Source organism: Myiozetetes cayanensis, unplaced genomic scaffold, assembly GCF_022539395.1.
Source record: "Myiozetetes cayanensis isolate MyiCay16 unplaced genomic scaffold, myiCay2020 scf21, whole genome shotgun sequence".
NCBI classification, from domain to species: Eukaryota; Metazoa; Chordata; class Aves; order Passeriformes; family Tyrannidae; genus Myiozetetes; species Myiozetetes cayanensis.
The window spans coordinates 7,812,527-7,835,071 of NW_026087423.1; the positions used below are offsets into that span (position 1 = coordinate 7,812,527).

The 22,545-nt window shown below is 46.7% G+C and overlaps 1 protein-coding gene across 2 annotated transcripts; it reads right to left on the reverse strand.

Annotated features, from left to right (window-relative positions):
* Window positions 1-1,516: 1,516 nt before the first annotated feature.
* MAPKAPK5 (MAPK activated protein kinase 5) lies at window positions 1,517-22,516 on the reverse strand. Of its 2 annotated transcripts, none has more exons than XM_050318094.1 (14): window positions 22,367-22,516; window positions 18,574-18,647; window positions 17,364-17,439; window positions 16,187-16,284; window positions 14,266-14,374; window positions 12,168-12,257; window positions 11,515-11,610; window positions 10,442-10,522; window positions 9,082-9,269; window positions 7,017-7,137; window positions 6,294-6,424; window positions 5,594-5,709; window positions 5,212-5,316; window positions 1,517-4,531 (listed from the first exon to the last, which is right to left on the reverse strand). In XM_050318094.1, the coding sequence occupies exons 1-14, from the start codon at window positions 22,400-22,402 to the stop codon at window positions 4,437-4,439; spliced, it is 1,416 nt and encodes a 471-aa protein (XP_050174051.1). In that variant the 5' UTR covers window positions 22,403-22,516; the 3' UTR covers window positions 1,517-4,436. The 2 variants fall into 2 exon arrangements, with proteins under 2 accessions (XP_050174051.1, XP_050174050.1); XM_050318093.1 differs by having other exon boundaries at window positions 5,588-5,709.
* Between the last annotated feature and the right edge of the window lie 29 nt (window positions 22,517-22,545).

Here is a 22,545-nt window from a genome sequence, read left to right on the forward strand (position 1 = left end):
CATCTTCTTCCACCTGCTCCTTTAAATCCTCCTCAGGAGCCCGTTCTCCAGTCCCAAGGCTCAGCCATAATGGCCCCTTGGGAGCCACAGGTAAACACGGGGAGGTTTGATATTGCAAAGCCTCTCTGCCCGAGGTGAGGGGTGTGATTTACCCCCTGGTGACACAGGACACTTCACCCGGGCTGTTTCTCCCTGCCTTGGGGACAGATTTCCTTGGAATGCCTGTCCTGTAGGCTGTGTAGCCCCAGGAGTTCCAGGGGGAGGATGGGACCTATTCCCTGGCACAGGGCCATGAGGAAGCAGCACATCAATCACCCCCCTCTCCTCCCTGACCCCGTTTGGGGACAGCAGTGACAGAGCCAGTGCAATTTGGTTAAAAGGGGATTAAGGCTTCAGAAGTGGGAAGTGATGGAAGATTATCTGGGAAACAATGCCAGGATTGCTAATGGAGCTTCAGCTGTGGCAGTGAAAGCCCTTAAGGGCTGCTGACAGCCCCTCACGAGCTCAGCACATCACTCAGGGTTTGTTTGAGGGGAGTTCTTCTTGCTGGACAGGGAAGGGCATTCCTTGGGCCGCCCATCCTGCTGGGAGTAGGGCAAGAGTCCTTTTGTGGCATTTCTGGAGAGCACTCCCAGCTGCTCTGGCTGCCTCAAGTGCTCCCAGGACATTGTTCTCTCATTCCCTTTCCCGGCCTGGATGCTCCAACCCACCAAGTCCTCCAAGGCACCGAGCAGATGGATGTTACCTCTCCCTGAGATGCCCTGAGGTCAGGACACTGAGGTCACTGTTGTGTCCAGAAGGGTGAGGAGAAGCACTCCAAGCTCCTTGGAAAAGCCCAGGGCCAGGCTGAACACAGGCCAGTCCACTTCTCATGGACCAGCAGCTCCCAGTCCTGCCATGGGTTCCACCAGGGCTCCCACTTCACCCACCTCCAGAACAGCCCCTGCACTGATCACCATCCTGCAGGAAGTGCTTCCCAGCTCCAGTGGCACTGAAATGGCACGGAAATTCCTAGGGATTTATCCAGCCCAGCCTGTCAGTCATCCCTTCATCTCACAAAATGTAAAGCCAAGGGTTTATTCCCACTGGTGAGGGAGGTGGGATCGGGGCTGAGCATGGCAGGAGAGGGCTGGGGAAGGAGGAGCAGGAGAATAATGGGATAATTAAGGTTGGAAAAGCCCTCTAAGACTGAGCCCAACATTCCCCCAGCATCCCACATTCACCACTAACCCCTGTCCCCAAGTGCTGCATCCACACACCCTCTGGGCACTTCCAGGGAGAAGTGGGGCAGGAGAATAATGGAATCCTTAAAGATGGAAAACCCTCTGAGTCCAACCATCAACCCACCACCACCCTGTTCACCTCTAACCCATGTGCCCAAGTGCTGATTTACCCCCTCATTTACCACCCACACACCTTCTGGGCACTTCCAGGGAAAAGCAGGAGAACCCCAGAGCTGTCCTTCCTCCCTCCTGCCCTGCAGCGATTTGGGAAGCAAACAAAAGCAGGCAGGAACTGTTGAGTTTAGTAAAATCCTTTATATACACCGAGGGGGAATATTTACAATATAATACTGATCCCAAAGGAACTACCAGGGAACACTGAGGAGAGAAATGAGAACATCTCAACACACAGAAGTCAAACGTGGGGACAGACTGGGATTGCCAAAATGCAAACCAGGAGTAAATGACAGCAAAACTTGGACGTGTTGCTATTGCCAACCAAAACCTCTTTTGCCCAGCCAGGTTCTTCTGATTTTTTAACACAGATATAAAAGCTTAAAATAATCAATCACAGGAGAAGTCAGATATACATCAAATTTGGAAAAGGTCAAATGATTTCAGAGATTTTTTTCTTCACTGAAATAAAATGCTAAAGTAAAAAAAAAACCCAAACCAAAAAACCTACAGAGCTTTCCCACGTGTTTTTAGTGTTTGTACAAAGTCTTCTTTGATCCCATACAACCCTTCCAGCTCCAGGTATTTACAATGTTCACAGTCTGCCAAAGAGGATCAGTAGATTTATCACCAAGTAAAACCTTACAGAATCAAGACAAGGTGTCCTGCATTTGTGTCAACTGAGAAACAAAACAAAACACAGGAAGGACAAAGTCAAATGCTACTTTAAAATGTGAAAAGGAATCCATTCAAGTGTTTTGAACTCTGAAATGTAAAACTTAACTTTTCAAAGAGACAAAAAAAAAAAAAAATCCATTTTCTCATAGAAATAAAACCATTTGACCTCGAAGCTTCAAACTGTGTTTTCTTAATCTGTCCCTCCTCCCTCTGCTTCAGATCAGGCTTTTCTTACTTATCCCAGACAATAAAATTAAAGTAAATGCATAAAAAGCAGTTCTTTGTGACAAAAATTCCAGTGCTCACCCTGGGAGTAGCTCCAATCTGATCCATCTTTCCTGCCAACTTCTGTCTCCCACAAAACTGCCTGAGGGTTTCCCCCTTGGAGGGCAGAGTCACAAAGTGCCTTTGGAGGGAATTTTCTGCACTCCTGTTCAAACACAGGTGATTTCCCTGTTTCTATCTCTATTTGCCACACTTAACACCTTCAATTTCCCTGAAAAAATCCACAGATTTCAAGTTAAAAGTGAAACCACTTCTTACATTTCCAGACTTGGGTGGATGCTGACACGACCTAGAATGAGAGCAAGGACAGAAATGCACATCACAGGCCCTGCAAAGTTGCTGACACAACCAAGAAGTGACAAATATTCTTGTTTCTTGTTAATTCTCTCTCAGTTTTCAAGGACAGGTCAGTGCACAAATATCCCCCATGGTGCCAGAGGTGCAATCCTGGCCCACACAAACACTCCCTGCTCCCATCACAGGGATGGTGGAACAGGGACTGTTCTTCCTCTGCAATGGAAAATGAGACCAGGATTGAAGGAAAGCTGACAAGGTGCAGACAGAGAAGGTGAAATGAAGCATCTCCTTCACGTAGAAAAACCGAATCACCCCTTACAAAACTGTACAGAAAGAGTCGGACACTGCTCTGCCACCAGTTAAAGGGAGTTGGGCGTAGAAAAGAGACAACAAAGAACTGCCCTAAGAGAGAGCTGGGGGGTTCATGGCTCAGGTTTGTGATGTAAACCCAAAAGGGAGGAGCTCTGAAACACAACGGTCAAAGTCGTTACTCGTAGCCCTGAATTGGCACTTCAGCACAGACCAAACTCACTCGGTGTCTGCACAGGGTTTGGTACCAAAATACCCCTAGAAAAAGCCTCCACCCAGTCCCAAAAGAAAGAAAAGCAGCCAAAGGTAGAAAACTAGAAATATGTACAGATTCTGTCCATTTGTTTGCTTCGCTGAGGTTAAAAAAAGCAGCTTTTGGAGCCAATGTTCCAGACTGGGGTAAGAACCTGCCCTGCAAAGGGACCTGTGGGAAGGAGCAGCCCTGGAGTTGTGGCTCCCCCAGAAAGGAGCTCGAAGGCATCAGAGAAATGGGAATTTGGGCTCTGGAGGGGACACAGGACATGAATCCCTGGGGGCTCCCACAGCAGCACTGGGACCCTGGCCAGGATAACCCCTCAGACAAGAGGAAGAGCCTAAAACTGAGAGCTGGATCTCCTGGAAGGGAAAGGATGGGAATACAGGGGTGGATCCCACACAACTGGGGGCTGAAGGAAACAAACCCAACGCTGGGTCTTGTCCACAGGAGATCCCACCGTGAAAATAAAAACAACTCATAGTAAGAACTCGAACATTCTTCTGTTCTGCTGTTGGAGGTGAGAAAAAGGAGTTTTATGCTGAATTCAGCCTTAAAAAAGGTCTGAGGAAAATGAGGAGGGAGAAAGAGAGAGGGGAGAGCTTCGAAGGAGGTCTGGGGAAGATGGGAAGGAGACAAAAAAAGCAGAGTTACTGCTCAGAACTGAAAATTCCAGCAAGCACATGGACTCAGGTGCCCTGGGCAAGGCCAAGGGGGCTCTCAGGGCACTGAGCCACACTGAAGGTTATTTAATTCAGTTGCCTCTACCTAAAGAATCAGAATTTAGGTGCCAAGAGCAGCTATGAATTTGTGTTTCACAGCACTTGCTTCAGGTACTCACTGAGCAGGGGGTTAAACTGTGGCTCTTGTTCTCATACACAGTCACTGCAGTGCTGGATGGGGCAGATGGAAGCAGCTCCTGCAACTGGTTATTAAGAAAAAGAATGGTCTTTAGCAATATAATCCACCCCTTTTGGGGCCCTCATGATTAACAGTACATAAGTGATCGTAGAGACCTCAAGGAACTGAGTTTTAAAAAAATATTACAGTACCAATGATTTTTTTTTTTTCTTTTTTGTATCTACAACTATACAGCATTTTCAAGCAGTATGGAAATTTAATGAAATAATTATGATTTATTAATTTACATAAAAATACTTTTTACAGTTAAAGAATAAATCTTAAATGGTAAAAAAAATAAGATTAAGAAGCTCCAGCTATTGAGAGTCGTGGGAGTTTGTTTGCTCTTCGATGACTTGTTTGACGATTTCTGCCAGTTTTAGTCGATCCACTTTGTCTGTGAATCCTCTGCCTGCAAGGGAAAGGACAAGGAGTCAGGTGCTGGGAACAAGGGAGGGAGGAAATCCTGGCTGGAGTTAAACAATGTTTGTCCACACAAACTTAGGGCAAGAGAACCAAAATGAGTTACAGTGTCTGGTTCTGGTGGCAAATCGAGCACTTAAAAGACCTGAATTAAACCCAACCAAGCAAAACAGAATGAGGGTTTGGGTTGGAAGGCACTCAGAGCCCATCCAGTCCCACCCCTGCCAAGGGCAGGGACACCTTCCACTAGCCCAGGTTGCTCCAAGCCCTGTCCAACCTGGCCTTGGACACTTCCAGGGATGGGGCAGCCACAGCTCCTCTGGGCAGCCTGTGCCAGAGCCTCCCCACCCTCACAGGGAAGGATTTCTTCCCAATCTCCCACCTAACCCTGCCCTCTGGCAGTTTAAAGCCATTCCCCCTTTCCCATCACAATTTCCATTCGTGCTGTTCTGCTCCCACACCATTTGGTGCCTCTGAAAACTCGACCCTGAACCTCCAACAGAGATTTTAAAGCAGAACTTTCCCCCTGGTTTTGAGGACCCCCGTTCTGGCAGGAGGCCTGAGACAGTGTGAAACCTAAACCAGCCCAAATTCAGTAGCTTTGGGGTGATTCCCACATCAGAAGGTCCCAGTTTTCCCCCTTCCCTGAGGAAGGAAGTGGCTCCTCACCGTTCCAGCTGAAGCTCTGCAGGGTGTCCCGCAGCAACTTGCACTCCCGGTTGTACTTCCAGGCCTCCTGCATCACCTCATTCAGCTTCTCATCCTCATTCTCTCCTGTTTGGGAGCACAGAGAGAACCAGCAGGTTTGGCCTCGTGCCTCACTCAGGGCAGTTGTCCCTCCACTCCCCACACGCACCAGGAAACGGGTTCAGAGCAGCCACTCCCGGCTGGAAGTTCTTTTCCCAGCTCTGCACGTCCCTGTTCCCACTGACACCACACAAACCCCAGCCCACAGCGTGCCCAGGGCAGCGGGATTTTTGTTTTTCCTCCCTCCCCACTGACCCAAAGTCAGGTTTAGAAATGGAACTTGGTTAAAAGTGGCAACCTTTACCAGCCTGGGGGAGAATGCACTGGGCAATCACATCCCTCAGCTTCTCCAGAGCCACGTTGGAATCGTTGCTGCCGTTCTCGGGGTCGTGGATATAAACCCCGTCCTTTGGCTTGGTGCTGGGGAGGAACAAGGAGGAAATAATTGGAGCTTGGGCACAGCTCAAGTCCGTTACTCATTGCATAACTGCACCAGTAAAACCCCCTCCTTCACTCCCTGCAGAGCTGGGAGACAGACTTGGCATTAATTATAATTGTTGTCCTTTATTATCAGACCATTTGAAAAAGAAATATTCCTTTAAATTAGTTCAAGCAAGCCCTAAAATGCATTATCTTATTTTTTCAGGTTCGCTCGAACAAAGAGAAATTACCTGACTTTTTCAGTAAATAAGTGTCAGGATCATTAAAAAGAAAAATCTTGGAATTCTTTCCCCCAGTTTGCCTTCTCTTGCACGTGACCCATCTTCTCCTAAGGGATCTGTTCTAACACAGTAACGGGATCCAGCTCCTCCTGCCTTCACCAGAACATCCTGGGACTCAAACCACCTTGTCCCAGTGACTCCAACCACAGCAGGAGTTCAACCCTTCCTTGGAACTGAGCCTGGGACATTCCCAAAGCTCTGCTGCAGCCTCCCAGCTGCCCCTCTGTGTGCCTGGAAGCCCAGCTTTGGTTCCCCCATTTTTGGTCCCCCAGCTCTACTCACCCCAGCAGTTTCCTCTTGCGCAGGATGGGGTTGTTCACGGAGTGCAGGGGTTTCAGGCTCACTTTGAGGTCTTGGATCCTCATGTTTGCAAGTTGTTCTGCATGAGCCTGTTGGATCCCTGCAACCATGGCCTGGAGGGTGAAGAGTTGCGCTTTAGATCCTTTGGGAATTCAGGAATTCCTGAGTTCACCCTCCTGTGTGAATTAAGGAGCAGTGCGTGCACAGTGGGGGAAAAAAAGCACCAAAATCCTGTTTATTTTTGAGATGTGGAACAAAAACCAGGTTTGCATGAAGCAAGACATGATTAGAACTACGGTCAGAGACTGTGGGATAATATATCCCAACCTCACAGGGGGAAACAGGACAAAGGATCATCTGTACTGCTCATGTTCACCACATCTGAGTGCTGAGTGAACTCCTCTTCGAGCAGAGTTGAAAGGAAACAAGGACTGAGGTCACAGTAAGGGGATAAAATGGGGGAAAAAGGAGAAAAGATTCCACTTCCATGCTCTGCTCTCTGCTCCTCAGCACACGGCTGCTCTTAACACCAATCCTGGAGCACCTCCCCCCAGCCCAAATTTCACATTTTATTTCCATTTTCTCCCCGTTTCCATTTCCCTACAGAGATCTCAGGCTCTCCTGAAGAAAACACTCTGACCATCAAGAGCTGTCCTGCTCCTGTGCAACATTCCTGACCAAACAAATATTTCACTGCATTCAGACCTTGTCCATCATCAGCTGGGCAGAGGGCAGGATGTTGTCCAGGGCCTCCGTGGAGTTGAGCCAGGGATGGTCCAACACTCCCTCGATGGTCAATCTCTCCTCAGGTTTGACCTTCAGCAGCCTGGGAAAGGAAAAATAATAATCCATAAAAGGGAGTTTTGTTCATTTGCAGAGCACTGAAAAATCTCTGAGCATCACAGGGGTCAAAAAGGAACTCAACAACAGCTCAAACTGCCCCAAAAGCAGCCTGACTTTGTCCCAGGTTCTCTGAGCCTTGCTGTGGATTTATTTAACAAGCTCATCCAGGTAAATTCAGGGATTCAGGGTAAAGGGAAGGTGCTGAGGGGCCATTTCAGGAATATCTGTGTGTTCTCAGATTGGAAATTACCTCCCAGAGGAGCTGGAAATGATCCAGACCAACACTGTCTGGAAATGCCCTTCTAGAGCTCATCCCCATAACAAGCCACACTCATTCCAAGAATTCTGGGCATGGAAACTTCACTGAATTAACTGTTCCCACCTGCAACTCCTTAGTTTTTCTTCCCCTGCAAAACCCTCAAGGAATGGACACTTTGACAGGCTCCAGCTCCTCAAAATAAGAAGGAATTTTATTCTTTACTGCTAAAAAAGCCATGGAATAAATGTTACTGGAATGAAACCCTGGAAAGAGGTTCTGCAGATAAACTCCTGTTGTCATGATGACCTGCTCAATAAAAAGAGCCAAATTCCCCCCAGAGTGCTGACAAGTTCTCCCAGGAGTCTGAATTAGAACCAGGAGGACTCCAGGAGGTTGTCACAATCCTTAGGCAATTCCCTAAATCAGTTCCTGGCTGCAAACATTATTTAATGTACCAAGGAAGTGGAAATAACTCGTGCAAAATGACAGCAGGACCCCGGGGGAGCTCAGAAATCTCACTTGCTGCCAACCAGGTTGTAAGTTCAGCTTTGACACCAGACCCAGGCATTCCTTTTCCATGGGTTTTCCAAGTCCTGACCTATTATCCAGCCCCTCCAAGCTCCCAAAGCTTGAGGTGAGAAATGAGCTACACACTTGAGAGGCAGCAGCAGATTCCCCAGGAAGAGCTGCCTACACCCAATCAAATTTAAACTAAATTTAATATAATTTAAACAATTATATTAATTCTGAATGTATTCCTGCCCCATAACCCCAACTTCAGACTCCCTGGCTGGAAAAGGCAGGCAGGAAAAGGAGTCCTGATGACATCAGTGGGATAAATAAGTGAACTGAATCCACCTGACGACGTTCTGGGAGCTGAGTTTATGGTCATTTTAAAGGGCAATAAAACCTTTAAACCTGTTGTGTAAAGCAAAGTTTCACTGCAGTTTATTTGGTGAAAGGTTGGGGGTTCTCCTGCACTGCTCCAAAGGTCCCAGCAATGTGAACTCCTTGGAGATTTTGCAGTGGTTTTGAGGAGCCAGTGACACTTTAAAATTATTTCCCCAAGCGATTTTTTTTCCCTATTTATGTTGGTTTTATTCTCTCCCAGCTGAGAGATGTGCAGGGCATGCAGAAAAAAAACAGCTCCCAGGAGCATTTGGAATAAAACATCAATGCAAAGCCTCAGCCCAGAGCCTGCCACCTCAGGACAGATCTTACCCTGCCTTTCCCTGCCCCTCTTGACTCCTCTCACACTGGGTATGACGTGCACTGGGTTTTAAGGGACAGACCTTATCAGATCTTATTAAGCCACCTGATTTTAGCAGGAATTGAAACATTACTGTAGGGGATCCAAGGCTGGAGAGCACTTGATGTGGCAGCCAGTTGGGTGTGTTGCTCTGAACCCTCCAGTTCAAGACTAAACTCACAATTCCCTCTTAAGAACTTCGGAGACATCAAAATTGGAACAGTTGGGGATGGAAAAAAAGAAGGGAAGAAAAGTATCTACCAGACTTTATGTTGAATATGACAGAAGGTTTGTCAGCTGTATGAGCTGCAGACAAGGTAGAAGAACAATCCCTTTGGGATAACACACTGCCAAGGGATTTTTTTTCCCACCTTTTAACATCAGAAAGAGCAATAAAACACATCCATCCCCGGACTCACTTCCGCACGATGTCCTTGGCCATCTCGGAGATCTGGCTCCACTCCTCCTCTGGGAATTCGAAGCTCCCTGTCATGATCTTCTTCCTCATGTCCTTTGGGATGGTCCTGCTGTGGTGTTTGGAGTAGAAGGGGGGGTACCCACACAGCATGACGTAGATGATGACCCCCAGGGACCACAGGTCACAGCTCTGCAAGCAAGGACAGCGCCGGGCCGGGGTCAGTTCTGACACCAGGGCAGCCACCCCTGAACAAGTGTCTGCCTTCAACCCCCACCTCTGCCCCTCCAGGGTGGAGAAAGGGTAATCAGAACCCTGCACAAGAGGGGTTTGTGGTCAGGAAACCCCTGCAGGGTGGTTAATCTTTGCTTCAGCTCTCTATGGGAGGCTACAAAATCCTGACACCACATATCAAACCACCTGCTCCAGTTGAACAGCTGGGACTCAGGTAGAGCCTTAGCAATTAGATCAGAAACCAGCTAATTTGAATTAAAGTTGACACTACAAGAACACTCAGTGGTTCAAACACTGCCCAGCAAGCAGGAGACAGTGATGAGAATATGGAGGGAAAGGTTCTGGAATGCCCAAAAAGGAATCCAACCCTCCAGGACACTGTGTGTCCAGCAGCAGCTACACCATAAAATATTGGGCATTTTCCAGAAGTTCCCAGATGCAGAGCAGGTTCCACCACAGGTGCCTGGGTAAAACATCTGCACCTCCAGAAGCTCTGGGTGACAGCAGGGAAGAGGATCCCTTTGAAAAGCTTCTTGTAGGAGTGAAAGAACCTCCCCCACGGTCTCATTCCAGCAGAATCATTCTGCTCCCTCCAAAATCTTGTCACATTTAGTGCTCCTTAACAGTGTTTGTGTGCTTCTGCTTTAATTAGAGGATCGTTAATTAGGGCTGGGCTAAGTGTGCATTTCATTATTCACTCCATCAGAAAGAACTGAGAGGCAGCAGCACTTTCAGTGAGTCACTTCCAAACCAGGACAGAGCCTGCAGAGATAATCAGCTCCTCATCTGCCACCTCAACTGAGCAAAACCTGGTCTGAACCTCCTGTCTGAGGAGAAATCCCACTGCAAACCTGGTCACTCCTTCAGAAGAGCCACAAAATAACCAGCAACGTGACACTTCCCTGCTGGTTCCTCCAGATCCTGCTTTTACTCAGTGGGAGATAATTTGGCTTTTCAGATGCATTCCTGTCCCACACCCAGAACAAATTTATTGCTGCTGTGAGGGTGTCACTTTAGGGCAATCAACTTCATTGCCTTGGGTGTTAAATTGTGCCTCCAGGTTCCTGCAGTGGGGTTGGTGGGGAAAGGCACTTTAAGAACACTGTTTCAAATCACTGCTTCCCACTCACCTTGTTGTAAGTGTAGGGTGTTGGAGAGGTGGGGATGATACCAGATTTTTCTTTCTGATGTCTTCTCTGTGCCTCCAATACCTGTTGCCATGAGAGGAAAAAAAAACAAAACCCAAAAAACAAAGCAAAATACATCTCATCTCTAGGCAGGAAGATTCCTGATGTTTTCCCATTCTGTAAACCTACTGAAGGCCCTTTCAAACTCAACATTTTCTTCCTTAAAAAAAAAAAAAGACTGAGACTTTCTACATTCACCTAAAATATTTTTGCTGCTTTGAACGAAATTTATCAGTTTTGCCTGAATTAAAGCAACTGCTCCCAACTTCCAACACCTCTGGGCTTGGAATTAGAACCCAGAGTGTGTCTGGAGGGTAACCTGAGCTCCAGAGATGTCCCTTTTTGCCTCTCCCAGGAACAAATCACATCAAATCTGTCCCTTGCTGACCAAATCTGAGGGTCTGGGTTTCCAGACATGGTTTTTCTGGCATTTTCAGGGGCTGATCTCTGAGTTGTTCTTCCTTCAGGGATTAAAGGCTCTGACATGCCCAGCACTGCAATTAAAGATCCATCTGCAGTTTTCTTTTCATTTTCTTCAGGACTCCAACACAAAGGACAGAAGAGAGTGGGGAGAGCAGCACTACAAAGAGCAGCCTGTCTGTAATTATAGATTATGCCTTAATGACAAGGGGCCCAGGTAACCACTGCCCTTTTTGAGCCTTTTCAGAGCCTTTTTGTTCCAGCACAGTCCTTTTTAATGTAATCCTGAATAAACCTGAGCTGGAAGGAGGATGGGAAAGCAGGGACTTCTCCAAACCAGCTGCTTTAATGCAGTTAAAGGTCAATGGACAAAATCAGAGTTAAGAACAGCCTGGGAAATCTGCCTCACCATCCCCTGCTCTTATCAACACATCCCTGTGACACTCCAGCTCCAAAGGTGCCTACTGTCCAATTATTCGAGATCCCTGCCCCCCAGGAGCCCTGAACAGGACAGCAAAGGCTTTTAGAACGCTGTGGTTCTGGAGGCACAGGCAAGGAATGATTCCCCCTTAGCCCAGGATTGTGATTGTTGTTACCTGAGGTGCTACGTAGTACGGAGTGAACTGTGGTGTCATCAAGTCACCTTGGTCTACTTTGGCAAATCCAAAGTCACACAGTTTAACAGGAGCATCCTGAAAGAAGGAGAAGAGGCTTCCTCACACAGTTCTCGTTATATCAGCTTTCCTACCACAGCAGTTCTCACCTCCCCTTTGCCACACGTGCTCCTCGCCTGTATTTACACCCTCACAATCCCCTGAGTTAAAAGGACAAAAACTGATCTTTCAAACGAGCATTTTGGCTTTCCTGAGTGCTCTGGGTCAGGAACAGCCCCCTCTGAGACTGGGAAAGTGATAAACACATTGGAGGGGGGGTCACTGCATGTCCAGGGTGGTTTTGAGCAGGAAAAAGAAACAAGGAAGTGTTTGGATCTATCAAAGCCCCTCTAATGCTCCTCAGAACATCCTGGTTATGTGGCAGAGGGATCTTCTCCTCAGCAAAGCTGGGTTTGTGTAGAGGTGGAGAACCTGCCTCCTAATTAACAGACTGTGCTCCAGGGAGATCAGAGACTGCACAAGAACAAAGTCAATAAAGGTGATTAACGTAATTTTACAACTATCCTGAAAATCACCATTTTACAGAATTCAGCAGGGAAAAAAACCCCAAAAAACAATTCCAGTATTCATCTTACCAGAGAGTTATCCTTGAAGAGGAGATTCTCAGGTTTGAGGTCTCTGTGTGCAATGTTCAGTGAGTGGCAATGCTGCAAAGCCAAAGCTATCTGGAAAAGGGCACAATAAACCAGCTACAGTTACAGAACTCCTGCTTCAGCCTGGACAGCATTTTAGCTTTAGAAAAAAAGACATTTCCTGTGTATGCCAGACCCCAAACACTCTCCCTGCACCTGGGTGCAAGGCTGAGCTCTGACAGGCCTGCCCTGTGATGGGTGGGACATAAATCCCACCCAGGATTCAGTTTGGGTTTCACTCAAAGCAAACAGAAAACAAAAGCCAAACTGGACTGGGCTCCCCAAGCACCTCCTTTGACTCGATGAAGGCATTAATGACACCCTCAAAGTGGAACAGATCTCACAGTGCCCTGCCCTGTGCTGTGCCAGCCCTCTGAGGTGCCCCCTGCCCAGCAATCACACAACATTTCTGTGAATGTTTTATTTCTGTGAATATTTTATTTTATTGCACTTGTTACTGCCTTGAGATTCAACACTCAGGCAGTTTTGCTCTTCAATTTTGGACGGCACTGCCTGCACTCCCCTCATTTCGTGGGCCATCCCACAGAAATGCACCCCAGGATCCTTTCAAAGGCAGTTCCTCCCCCTGCTGTGGTTTGGAAACCCAGGAAACCTCCAGGGAATGGACATTTCCAAGTGCAATTCCTTCAGCATCAATGTTTAAACAGCTTTACTGAGGCTGAAGGAAGGCAGAGCCACACAGCCCTTTTTTGGAAATATTCCTGTTGGGTTCTGCAGGATCCCACCCAGCTCCAGCATCCTGAGGGAAGTGCTGATGCCTTGGAAAAGTGCAAATTGCTGTCACATGAGAACTTTGGTGTTAATTTAGCTCAGAAACAAATGGAAACACATTCCCAGAGAAAAGGAGGCAGCTCTGTGACAAGTTCTAACTGTTACTGGCAACAAGGAATCAACACTCACAGTTCAAGATAAATCAAAAAGAATAAGATTTTAACATTTCAAACTTCATTTCTATAGACATTAAAGCCAAGAGTTACTTGGGACACGAATACCCCAAGTGCCCACACACAGTCAGAATTTAAATCTGATTAATTTTTTCTTTTATTAACTTAATTCTTTACCAAAAATCTCTATTTTTGGTAAAGTGTTACAAGATTTTCCCAACATTTTGGAATCAAACAGCCCAAGGGACATGAAAAACTGCCAGGAATAATTCTGTGCTTCCACCTAATTATTTGCTGGGTGAAACCAAAAAGGCAACAGCACAATGAGCACTTCATTAGAAACAAATCAAAGCACAAAAGAGAAAAGTAAGGTGGAATTATTTGGGCCTCTTTTTTGCCTCAGTACCAAATATTCTCTCCCCATTTGAGGGGAGCTGATCCTGGGGATCCCCGAATTTCATGGGGTCACACCAGGTGCTAAGAACAAAGAGCCTGGTGGACCCCAAAACCTCTTGTAGAAACCCCCATGGAGTGTTTAAAACGCTTTTGTGTATTTGAAATGCAAATATAATTAAAATACAGCATTCAAGAGGGAGCTGTGCAGAGAAACAGCGCAGGGAAAACGACACCAGAACAAACAGCAGAGAAAACAGGCACTGATTCCTTGTTATCTCCCACGAAAGGCAGCACTTCCATAAAACCAAGCACAAAGCCCAGCTTGGAAACCACTGGCCCAAAAGAGGAGAGAAGTTTGGGACACATTCCCAGCTGGAATCCAACTGGAGCCATGAGAGCCTGGGGGGCTGCTGGAGGCAACGCTTGTAGGACAACAGAGAGGACACAGCAAGGAAAATAAAAAAGTTCTCTTTGCAGTGTTCTGTTGACCAGGTGAGGAAACCACTGTTAAAAACACAGCAGACCCAAAGAACAAGCCCACAGCTTCAAACCCTTTACTGTTTCCTACCCAACCTGGGCATTGTCAGGCTATAACAAAGCAGGCAAATGATCATGGGATCACAAGAGAGGATTATTTTCCTCAGGCCTTTTTTAACCCCCCCCTCCTCCCAGCCCAAAGGAATCGTGACTATTCAGCCATTACCACCGGTGGATTTGCTCAGACAGGGGGGGTGACTTGCCTGCTTTGTTACTTGGCTTGCTTGCTTCTCAGTAAAGTGCCGGTGCTGGCTGATTCTGTGGAAGAGCTCTCCCCCTTCCATCATCTCCATCACAATGAGGAGCCGAGCCCTGTGCAAAATCGCAGCTTGTTACGCTCAAAATCAGGAAAGGAAAACAAAATAGAACAGAATTTCTGAACTGACAGTGCATATTTTACATCTGCTGACAGGCCAAGACACTCCTTTCTCCTGCAGTGGCTGGAGCTGCTCTGGTTCCTTAGTTTGGGTTCTTTTGCTTTTGGTAATCTTTGGGTTCTTTTGCTTTTGGTTCTTTGGGTTCTTTTGCTTTTGGTAATTTTGGGTTCTTTTACTTTTGGTAATTTTGGGTTCTTTTACTCTTGGTTCTTTTGGTTCTTTTGCTTTTGGTTCTTTGGGTTCTTTTGCTTTTGGTAATTTTGGGTTCTTTTGCTTTTGGTTCTTTGGGTTCTTTTGGTTTTTCGGTTCTTTTACTTTGGGTTCTTTGGGTTCTTTTACTTTTGGTTCTTGGGGTTCTTTTACTTTTGGTTTTTGGGTTCTTTTGCTTTGGGTTCTTTGGGTTCTTTTGCTTTTGGTTCTTTGGGTTCTTTTGCTTTGGGTTCTTTTGTTTCTTTTGCTTTTGGTTCTTGGGGTTCTTTTGCTTTTGGTTCTTTTGCTTTTGGTTTTTTGGTTCTTTTGCTTTGGGTTCTTTTACTTTTGGTTCTTTGGGTCCTACTCTTCTGTCCTTCTGGGTTCTTTGGGTCTCTTTATTCCTTGGTCCTCATTCCCTGGGTCCCTACTTTTGGCCTTTGGGTCCTCTTGACCCTGGGTTCTTTTACTTTTGGTTTTTCGGTTCTTTTACTTTGGGTTCTTTTACTTTGGGTTCTTTGGGTTCTTTTACTTTGGGTTCTTTGGGTTCTTTTACTTTGGGTTCTTTGGGTTCTTTTACTTTTGGTTCTTGGGGTTCTTTGGGTTCTTTGGGTTCTTTTACTTTTGGTACTTTTGGGTTCTTTTACTTTTGGTTCTTTGGGTTCTTTTACTTTGGGTACTTTGGATTCTTTTACTTTGGGTTCTTTTACTTTTGGTACTTTTGGGTTCTTTCAGTTTGAACTGTACAAAGTGCAGGATTTCCTGGCTCCCAGCACAACCTGACTCAGCCAGGAATCCCCACTTTGCTCCTCCCGATGGAACAAGGTCCCCATGGATGCATCCACACCCAGGTGGCTCCACCCAGTTTGGCCCTGGAAGCCACGTGGACACATCCAGGGGTAACTCTGCCCTCAAAGAACAGATGCTTTTGGGTGTGGATGCTTCACTGAACCTCAAGATTTCAATTTACAGTTTGATTGCCATAATTAGGAAGGAAAACAGGGAACATGGAGTCTAGGACTGCTGGATCCTCAAGGAATTACCTCCTAGTTGTCCCCATACAGCAAACTCAGACACATCAGAGACTAAGACAGGTCTCAGCTCTTTAATTCTCTCATCTTTGATGCTTTTTCTCAACTAATATCCAATTAGAAGACAATATTTTTATCCCAAATGATTAATGCAAGAAAAAAAAAGGTCAGTCTGCTTCATGGTTTTATGTTTTTCTGTGTTCATATTAAGAGTTTTCAGGGCTGAATTGAGTATTTTTAGAAACAATTCTTTCTCTCACACAGCACAGATATCACAGACTGAACCTAAGAAATGGAGATGTACTCAAACAGGTAGGAAAGGATGTAAATTAATTTAAATACACATTGCCAAGGGAAAAAGCAAGTGTTTCTTGGTCTGAAGCATAAACACGATATTAAACACGACATCTGGGACCCCCTATAAATAATAATTTTGTGATTAAAAGAAAAACAACAACAACAACAAAACAAAAAGCAAACTGCATTATACCTTGGGCTAAACGTGGAAAGCTGTGGGAATGCCTTACCTTGGGCTGGACTCGTGTGGGAACTGCACACTGTTGGCATAAACCTCAATAATCTGCACAATGTTGGGATGTGTCGCACACATCATGTGCAGACGTACCTTGAAGAGAAGGGAGGGCTGTTACTGCACACAGGGACAGGCTCTGGGCACTTCTGATCCCCCTTTCCCCCCCCACCAAACCACTCACAGCTTCAAATTATCCGAAAATTAAGGAATAATCTATTTGTTGCACGCTGCGGGATCACCCTCAAAGTGCAGGAAAAGCCCCTTTTTTTTTTTTTTTTTTATTTCTTTGTGGTTTTAAAATAAATTTAAAGACAGGGCCAGCTTTAAAGTACCAACAGAGATAGGACTGAAAGTGAAAATTAATGATTAAACCCTAAAATTCCATAATCTGGCTTCTCTTAAGCACTCCATGCGTGAAACTCCATCTCCTGTCCCAACACTCTGGAACAGGGACTTCAGGAATTTCCCCCACTTTAAAGCTTCCTGGGCTGCTCAACCAAACCAATGATGCTTTTCTGTACACAGATTATTTTTTTTCCCTAGGAAATTTAACAGTGAATTTAAGTAACAAGCAAATGCAAGCTGCCTAAACCTCGGGGATAATTAATCCTTCTCCAAATTCCCGACAGCTGGAAGGAGCGCCCAGCGTTTCACAGCCTGACAGTTTTTGGCACCTTGGCACGTTCCCAGCAGCCTCAGGAAGTCACAACCAGCACCAGGAGCTGATTTTAGTTCCTGGCACACAGATAAATCCATTTCCAGCGCAGCTTGAAGCATTCCTGGCAATCCAGAGAGCTGTGACATCCAAGAGCGAGATGTATGGAAACAAAATTCCCTGTAAACCGCTCGTGTTGCGTTACAGGGGACACGGGGAGAGGAACAGCTCTAAAATGCAGCTCAGCAAATTCTAAATAAACATCTGGGCAGCAATTCCTGCAGAGCTGGACCCTCCTTTTTCACCCCCCACCTCATCCCATGGCAACAGCAAGGCTTGAGGATCCACCCCAAGGAATCTTCCTTTCCTTTCCTGCATGGCTTTTGTGAGGGGTTTTTTAAAACTTGTTTTTTTTTTACATTTTGTTTCAACATTTTTAAACACTTTCTTTTAAAATAAAAACGTTCTTTTAAACCATTAGATTTCGGGGTGTGTCAGGAGAAAACAGGCACTGTACCTCATTTCTAGCTTTCGGGCGATCGAGGAGGATTTTCAGTGCAAAGCGTTCTTGAGAGGATTTTTTCATGCAGACTCTGGTATGACAGCAATAAAATTATTCAGTCAGCAAGAACGTTAAAGAGACACTTCAAGTAATTAATCTGAGTTTGTTTTCCATGTGGGAATTAACAGGAATTAAGCTGGGATAGAAGGGCACCTTCTCCCCACGGCCCAGCTTGAAAACCTCAGTTTTCAGCCTCCCACGACAACCAAGTGAGTTCTGTAGAAACACCTCACCCAAGTTTGACTTCCAGCAAGGCAAAAAGAAGCATTTCAGAGCAAGGGGGGACCAGCAGACAAGCAGAACTCCCTCAAAATTCAGCCCCAAGAGCTCCTTTGCGTGAAAAAAAAACCCCAAGGTACACAGTGGCACAGCCTGAGCCTCCCCAGCAGAGGGGGGAGTTTGTGATTAATAAATAAAATGTTTCTGAATGGAAATCCTCATTTTTGGCCAGGCCACCAAGTGTTTTTTTCTCTCTTTCCCCAATTTAACACGAACAACTGAGGGAAGGGCCCACATTTTAACAGAGCAAAGCCCAAAGGGGGGGTTTTAATGGAGATCGGAGGCAACACAAAATGGAGGAGGAGAAACCAGCGGGCTGGACTGGGAGACAAACGGTGGGGAAAGACCAGGACCCTGTGGAACACCCAGGAACAGCTGTTCTCCAGCAGGAATTCCCATGCCCTGAAGGCAGGGGCCTTGCTGAAAAGGAAATACGTGTTTTGCTTCCCAGAAAGTATCCAGCCAGTGCTGGGGTTAGAAATCCGTGAGGGACACGGCTGGGATGCCCGTGGGATTGTCTGCTTTGGCCTCACAGGATGAGGGAAAAAACTGGAAAAAACAGGGAAGGGACAGTGGTGATGGCACAGAGGAGCCTTTGCATGCAGAGACACCAGGATTCAAGGACAGAGGGGTTCCAGGAGGAATTCCTGGGGTTCCAGGAGGAATTTCTGTGGCCACAACCAACTCCAGGAGCACGGTGCGAGACGAGCAGGGAGGCGAGGGGAGGATTTACTGCACATACATCCCAAAAAAGACAAAACCCCACCTGCAGGACCCTCCTGGAGCAGATATTTGTTGTTTATGAGGAGCTTTCCATGGATCACACTCTGTCAAAAGCATTTCAAATACTCCCTGAGCTCCCCCCAAAGCCGGGGCGCTCTCTTACCTCACAGGCCCACTGATCCCAGCTCCCAACTTCTGAGTCCAGTTAATGTTGTACTCCTCTAAAATGGAGGTTTCCTGGTCAAGAAGGAGCAGGAAGAGGGAAAAGATAGTTAATAAACACATAAATAAATAAAATTACTACAGAGAGCCCTTCCCTCACAAAAAAAACCCCACAAGCTCAGCAGACCTGGCTTGCAAAACTCCTGAGCAGGAAAGAGCCTGAGCTGTGGAAAATTCGACATAAATACAAACGCTCGTGTGATAATTTCTCTGTTTGCAGGTATTTCTGTGCTGTGGCATCAGCCTGGTGCCCTGACCCAGGATTATTGAGAACAGCAAATGGAATCCTGTGTCTTCAGCACACAAAGTGTAGCAAGGGCATCTCCCCCTGATTTAAATGCACCTGTAAATGATCAATCCCCACTGAAGGGCCCAATCTCAGCATTGATGTGTATTTTTGGGTCATAGAGTACATCACAAAAACAGGGGTTTCAAACCTTTGGAAAGAAAGGGGCTGGTTCAACCCCCAGCACTGGGGAAGCTGAAGGAGGCAGGGAAAATATTCCCAACCACGCTGAAAATTAAGGGAAGAGGCCACCACTTGAAAAGGGATTTTATTGTGATCAGATTTTTCTGTTAATAATTCAAAGGGAGCATTTTATCCCAGAAAAATTAGGACACTCCTGCTCTCAACTAAGGCTGAAAAGGCTGGATGATGATTTTGTGGTACTATAATGATTTTAAGGCATTGGAAAAGGCCAATCCCTCACCTGGGATTGGGGGTCTCCGCTCCAATAATCTTGGATTAACTCCAGTCTGGAGCCAAATCTCAAACCACAGGGATTGAGATCCAAACAAGGGAGGAAAGTGGATATTTAAGGCAAGATTTGAAGGGATTAAACAGTGCAAGGGGCAGGTATGAAAAGAAAAAAACCTGGTTTTTAACACAGCCTGGAGTGTTGCATAAATCATAAATGAGCAGTGAAAGGTGTAAAGGGGAAAAAAAAATCACTGGAGGTTTTATAAATGAAAGAAGAAATATGGATCACACCTATCTGTTGTTTGGAGAACCACAAGGAGACTTCCTATCAATTCAAATAACTCAAATTTTATTGGTGAGAAGCAGATTAGGGGAAAAAAGCTGCTTTAATTTTCCTGATATTCAGCTCCAGAGAACTGAAGGCAGCAGAGGTGGGATGAAAACCCAGTTTTTAGGAGAGCATTAATTAAGTATATTAAATACAATAATAAATTTAAAATAGTTTTAGGAGAGCATTAATGAGAAGGGAAGGGGTTTCTCTGGACTCTCTCTCAGCTTTACACATCACACTCGGGGTGTAAGTTTTGAAGGAGCTGAAATGGAAAAGCAAATGCCAAATATCCCCATTTATTCCTGAATAAAGGGGCCAGAGAAGCTGATTAGGACTGGCAAGTCTGTGCTCTCTGAATGAAATGAAGGGACAAATAAGATCTGATCATTCTCAACAGCTGAAGGACAAGTTCAACAACTCAAAGTCCATTTTTAATAAAAATTAACTCTTTCATACTCTGTGTAAAAAAGCAACATTTTGGGGATTTTTTTTTTTTTGCAGTTTTCTTTGGGGTTCCAACCTTCACAACTTTACAGCTTAGGAGTTAAAATGAGTAACACAGTGCCCAAGAAACACTTGTCGCCATTTCCAAACGACACCAAATTCAGTAGTTGGGACCTTTAATCACTGACACCCCCTAATTCAGAACCACAAACCAACCCAGAGCACCCAAACATCACGGGCAGAATCTTTTCTGTCCGAGTTTGAACCCCAGCACCAAAAAAATCAAAGCACCTCGTGAAAGTATCCCAGTGTTTCAAGTGGGAAGCCCCAAATGCCTTTCATGGTTCCAGGGAAACTTTGTGATCCCTGCTGGCAAAGGAGCTTCTGATCACTCCTCACATTGATTTCCAGTGGGAAAATAGGGAATAAATGAACATGGAACGCATCCAATTCCAGCCCAGCCTGAGCTCTCCTCCCTCCCAGCAGCTCCAGGCTCCTGAAACAACTCTGGAGCAGCAGAGTCAGCAGGCTGGGATGCCAAAGGCCTGGAAAAGCAGCATTCCCAGAGTTCTTGCAGCACTTCTGATTTAAAGGGCTTTTCCAGCCTTAAGGATTCCACGATTCTCACTTTCCACTGAACATCCATGGGGGAAGGTTTGAAATAAGGAATTGTGACAACACAACGATCCCCACAATAAAAATTAAAGGTGCCCAGGTTTGGAGCTGGAGGATTCCACCTCTCCTGCTGCTCCAACCTCCTTCCCTGATCCCTGAATCCTGCCCTGAGCCACGGAGTTCAACCTGCCCAGGCAGTGAATCCACCAATCCTGAACATAACCAGGGGTTTGGGAAGCAGGAAAATCAGCAGAACACAGGAAAACACCAAATTCTGGCTCAGAACTGCAGGGATTTTCCCAGACCCTGCTCTGGGCTGAGCTCAGAGGGGCAGGACTGGCCCTGCACTCCCACAACTCCTTCGGATTTTTGGTTCAGACCCCGAAAGCCCCTGAGGGGAACCTTTCCCTTCCCGTGAAATACCCAAGGAACACTCAAACCCCTTCTTTTTCAAACACTTCAGGACTTTCCTTCCCCTGCACTGGGCCAGGAAAAAAAAAACAAAAACAGGAAACGATTGTGACACTTGTTTAATTAAAATCTGCTTGGATTTTCTTCTAGTTTGGACCTTTTTTTAGTACAAACCCCATATATTTTCAATATATTCTATATATTTTCAGCATGGAAGTGTCCAAGGGAAGGTTGGGCAGGGCTTGGAGCCCCCTGGAAGGTGGCCCTGCCCATGCAAGGGGTGGCACTGGGTGGTTTTAAGGTGCTTCCAACCCAAACCATTTGGGATTAATTCATGAATCAACCCAGATTTCAACACACCCAAGGTGTTGCTGCTTCTCTTAACCTGGAATTTTCCCTCCAGAGAGCTTTGTAAAGGCAAATCCCACCAGGACAGGGAACAAACACCTCAGGGAATATTCAATAATCAACCCAGAGAGTTAAAGAAAACGAGGTGGGGGGTGAAATGGGGAATGTGTAAAAGTTTCCTCGAGGATTTTCTTTGATCTTTCCAAGCCCGATGAACAAGGAGGGTTAATGAGTGAAAGAGCAGCTCGAAGCCGGGTCCGGGAGTTGGAAAAAAAACAAATGGCTTGTGGGTAGAATCGCCTCGTTCGGGTTTAGGGCTGGACGTGTTTCAGTGAGCTCAGAGCTGGGGCACATTCCTTGCGTCCACCATCAGTGGAAATCCTTCTCCCTTCACGTTCGTGAAGGGAGAAGGATTTCCACTGATGGTGGACGCAAGAAATGCAGAATTTACGGGCCATAAAGACACGGGGTAGAGCCCTCGAGAGAAGGAAGAAACCAATAAACCCAACTCAGCAACTGGGCTGAAATCGGCTCCGACGGGGTAAAAGGGGATTCTGACTGAGCCAAGAAACCCCCAGACCCAAAACAAGAGAAAGGCGGAGCATGGCACTGATTCACATGAGAAATGAGAGAATCGTTAAACAACAGGAGACAGAACGCTAATTAATGAACGAGAGAACGGCGAAACTCGTAGGAAGCGCTCGTTAATCGCTTTGTTGGCTCGACCAGACCGTCCGTGAGAAGCTGGGCCGGTGGCGGGGTCGGTCCGTGGGGACCTCCCCGAGCGCCCCCGCAGCCAACGCCGTCCCCGTCCCGAACCGGGCCCCGCGTTCGTGCCCGGGCAGCTCCCGCGCGGCCCCCCCCGGGAGCCCCCGGCGCGCTCACCTTGATCGCCCGCTCCATGTCGTGATCCTGCGACATCGTCCCGCGGGGGGCGAGACCGCCGGGGCGGCCTCAGGGCCGGCGCAGCCCCGCCGGAGCGCTGCAGCCGCGGCCGCTGCGCCTCATGCCCGGCGGCGCGGGGGCAGCGGGACCCCAGGCCCCCTCAGCGGCCACGGCCCCGC

Excerpts from the sequence above, each read along its gene's own strand:
- MAPKAPK5 (XM_050318093.1), bottom strand. The coding sequence starts at position 22,402 with ATGTCGCAGGATCACGACATGGAGCGGGCGATCAAG. Across the intron at positions 10,523-11,514 it reads CGTACTACGTAGCACCTCAG|GTATTGGAGGCACAGAGAAG; the intron begins GTAACAACAATC and ends TCATGGCAACAG. Across the intron at positions 4,532-5,211 it reads GCAGAGCTTCAGCTGGAACG|GCAGAGGATTCACAGACAAA; the intron begins GTGAGGAGCCAC and ends TTTCCCTTGCAG.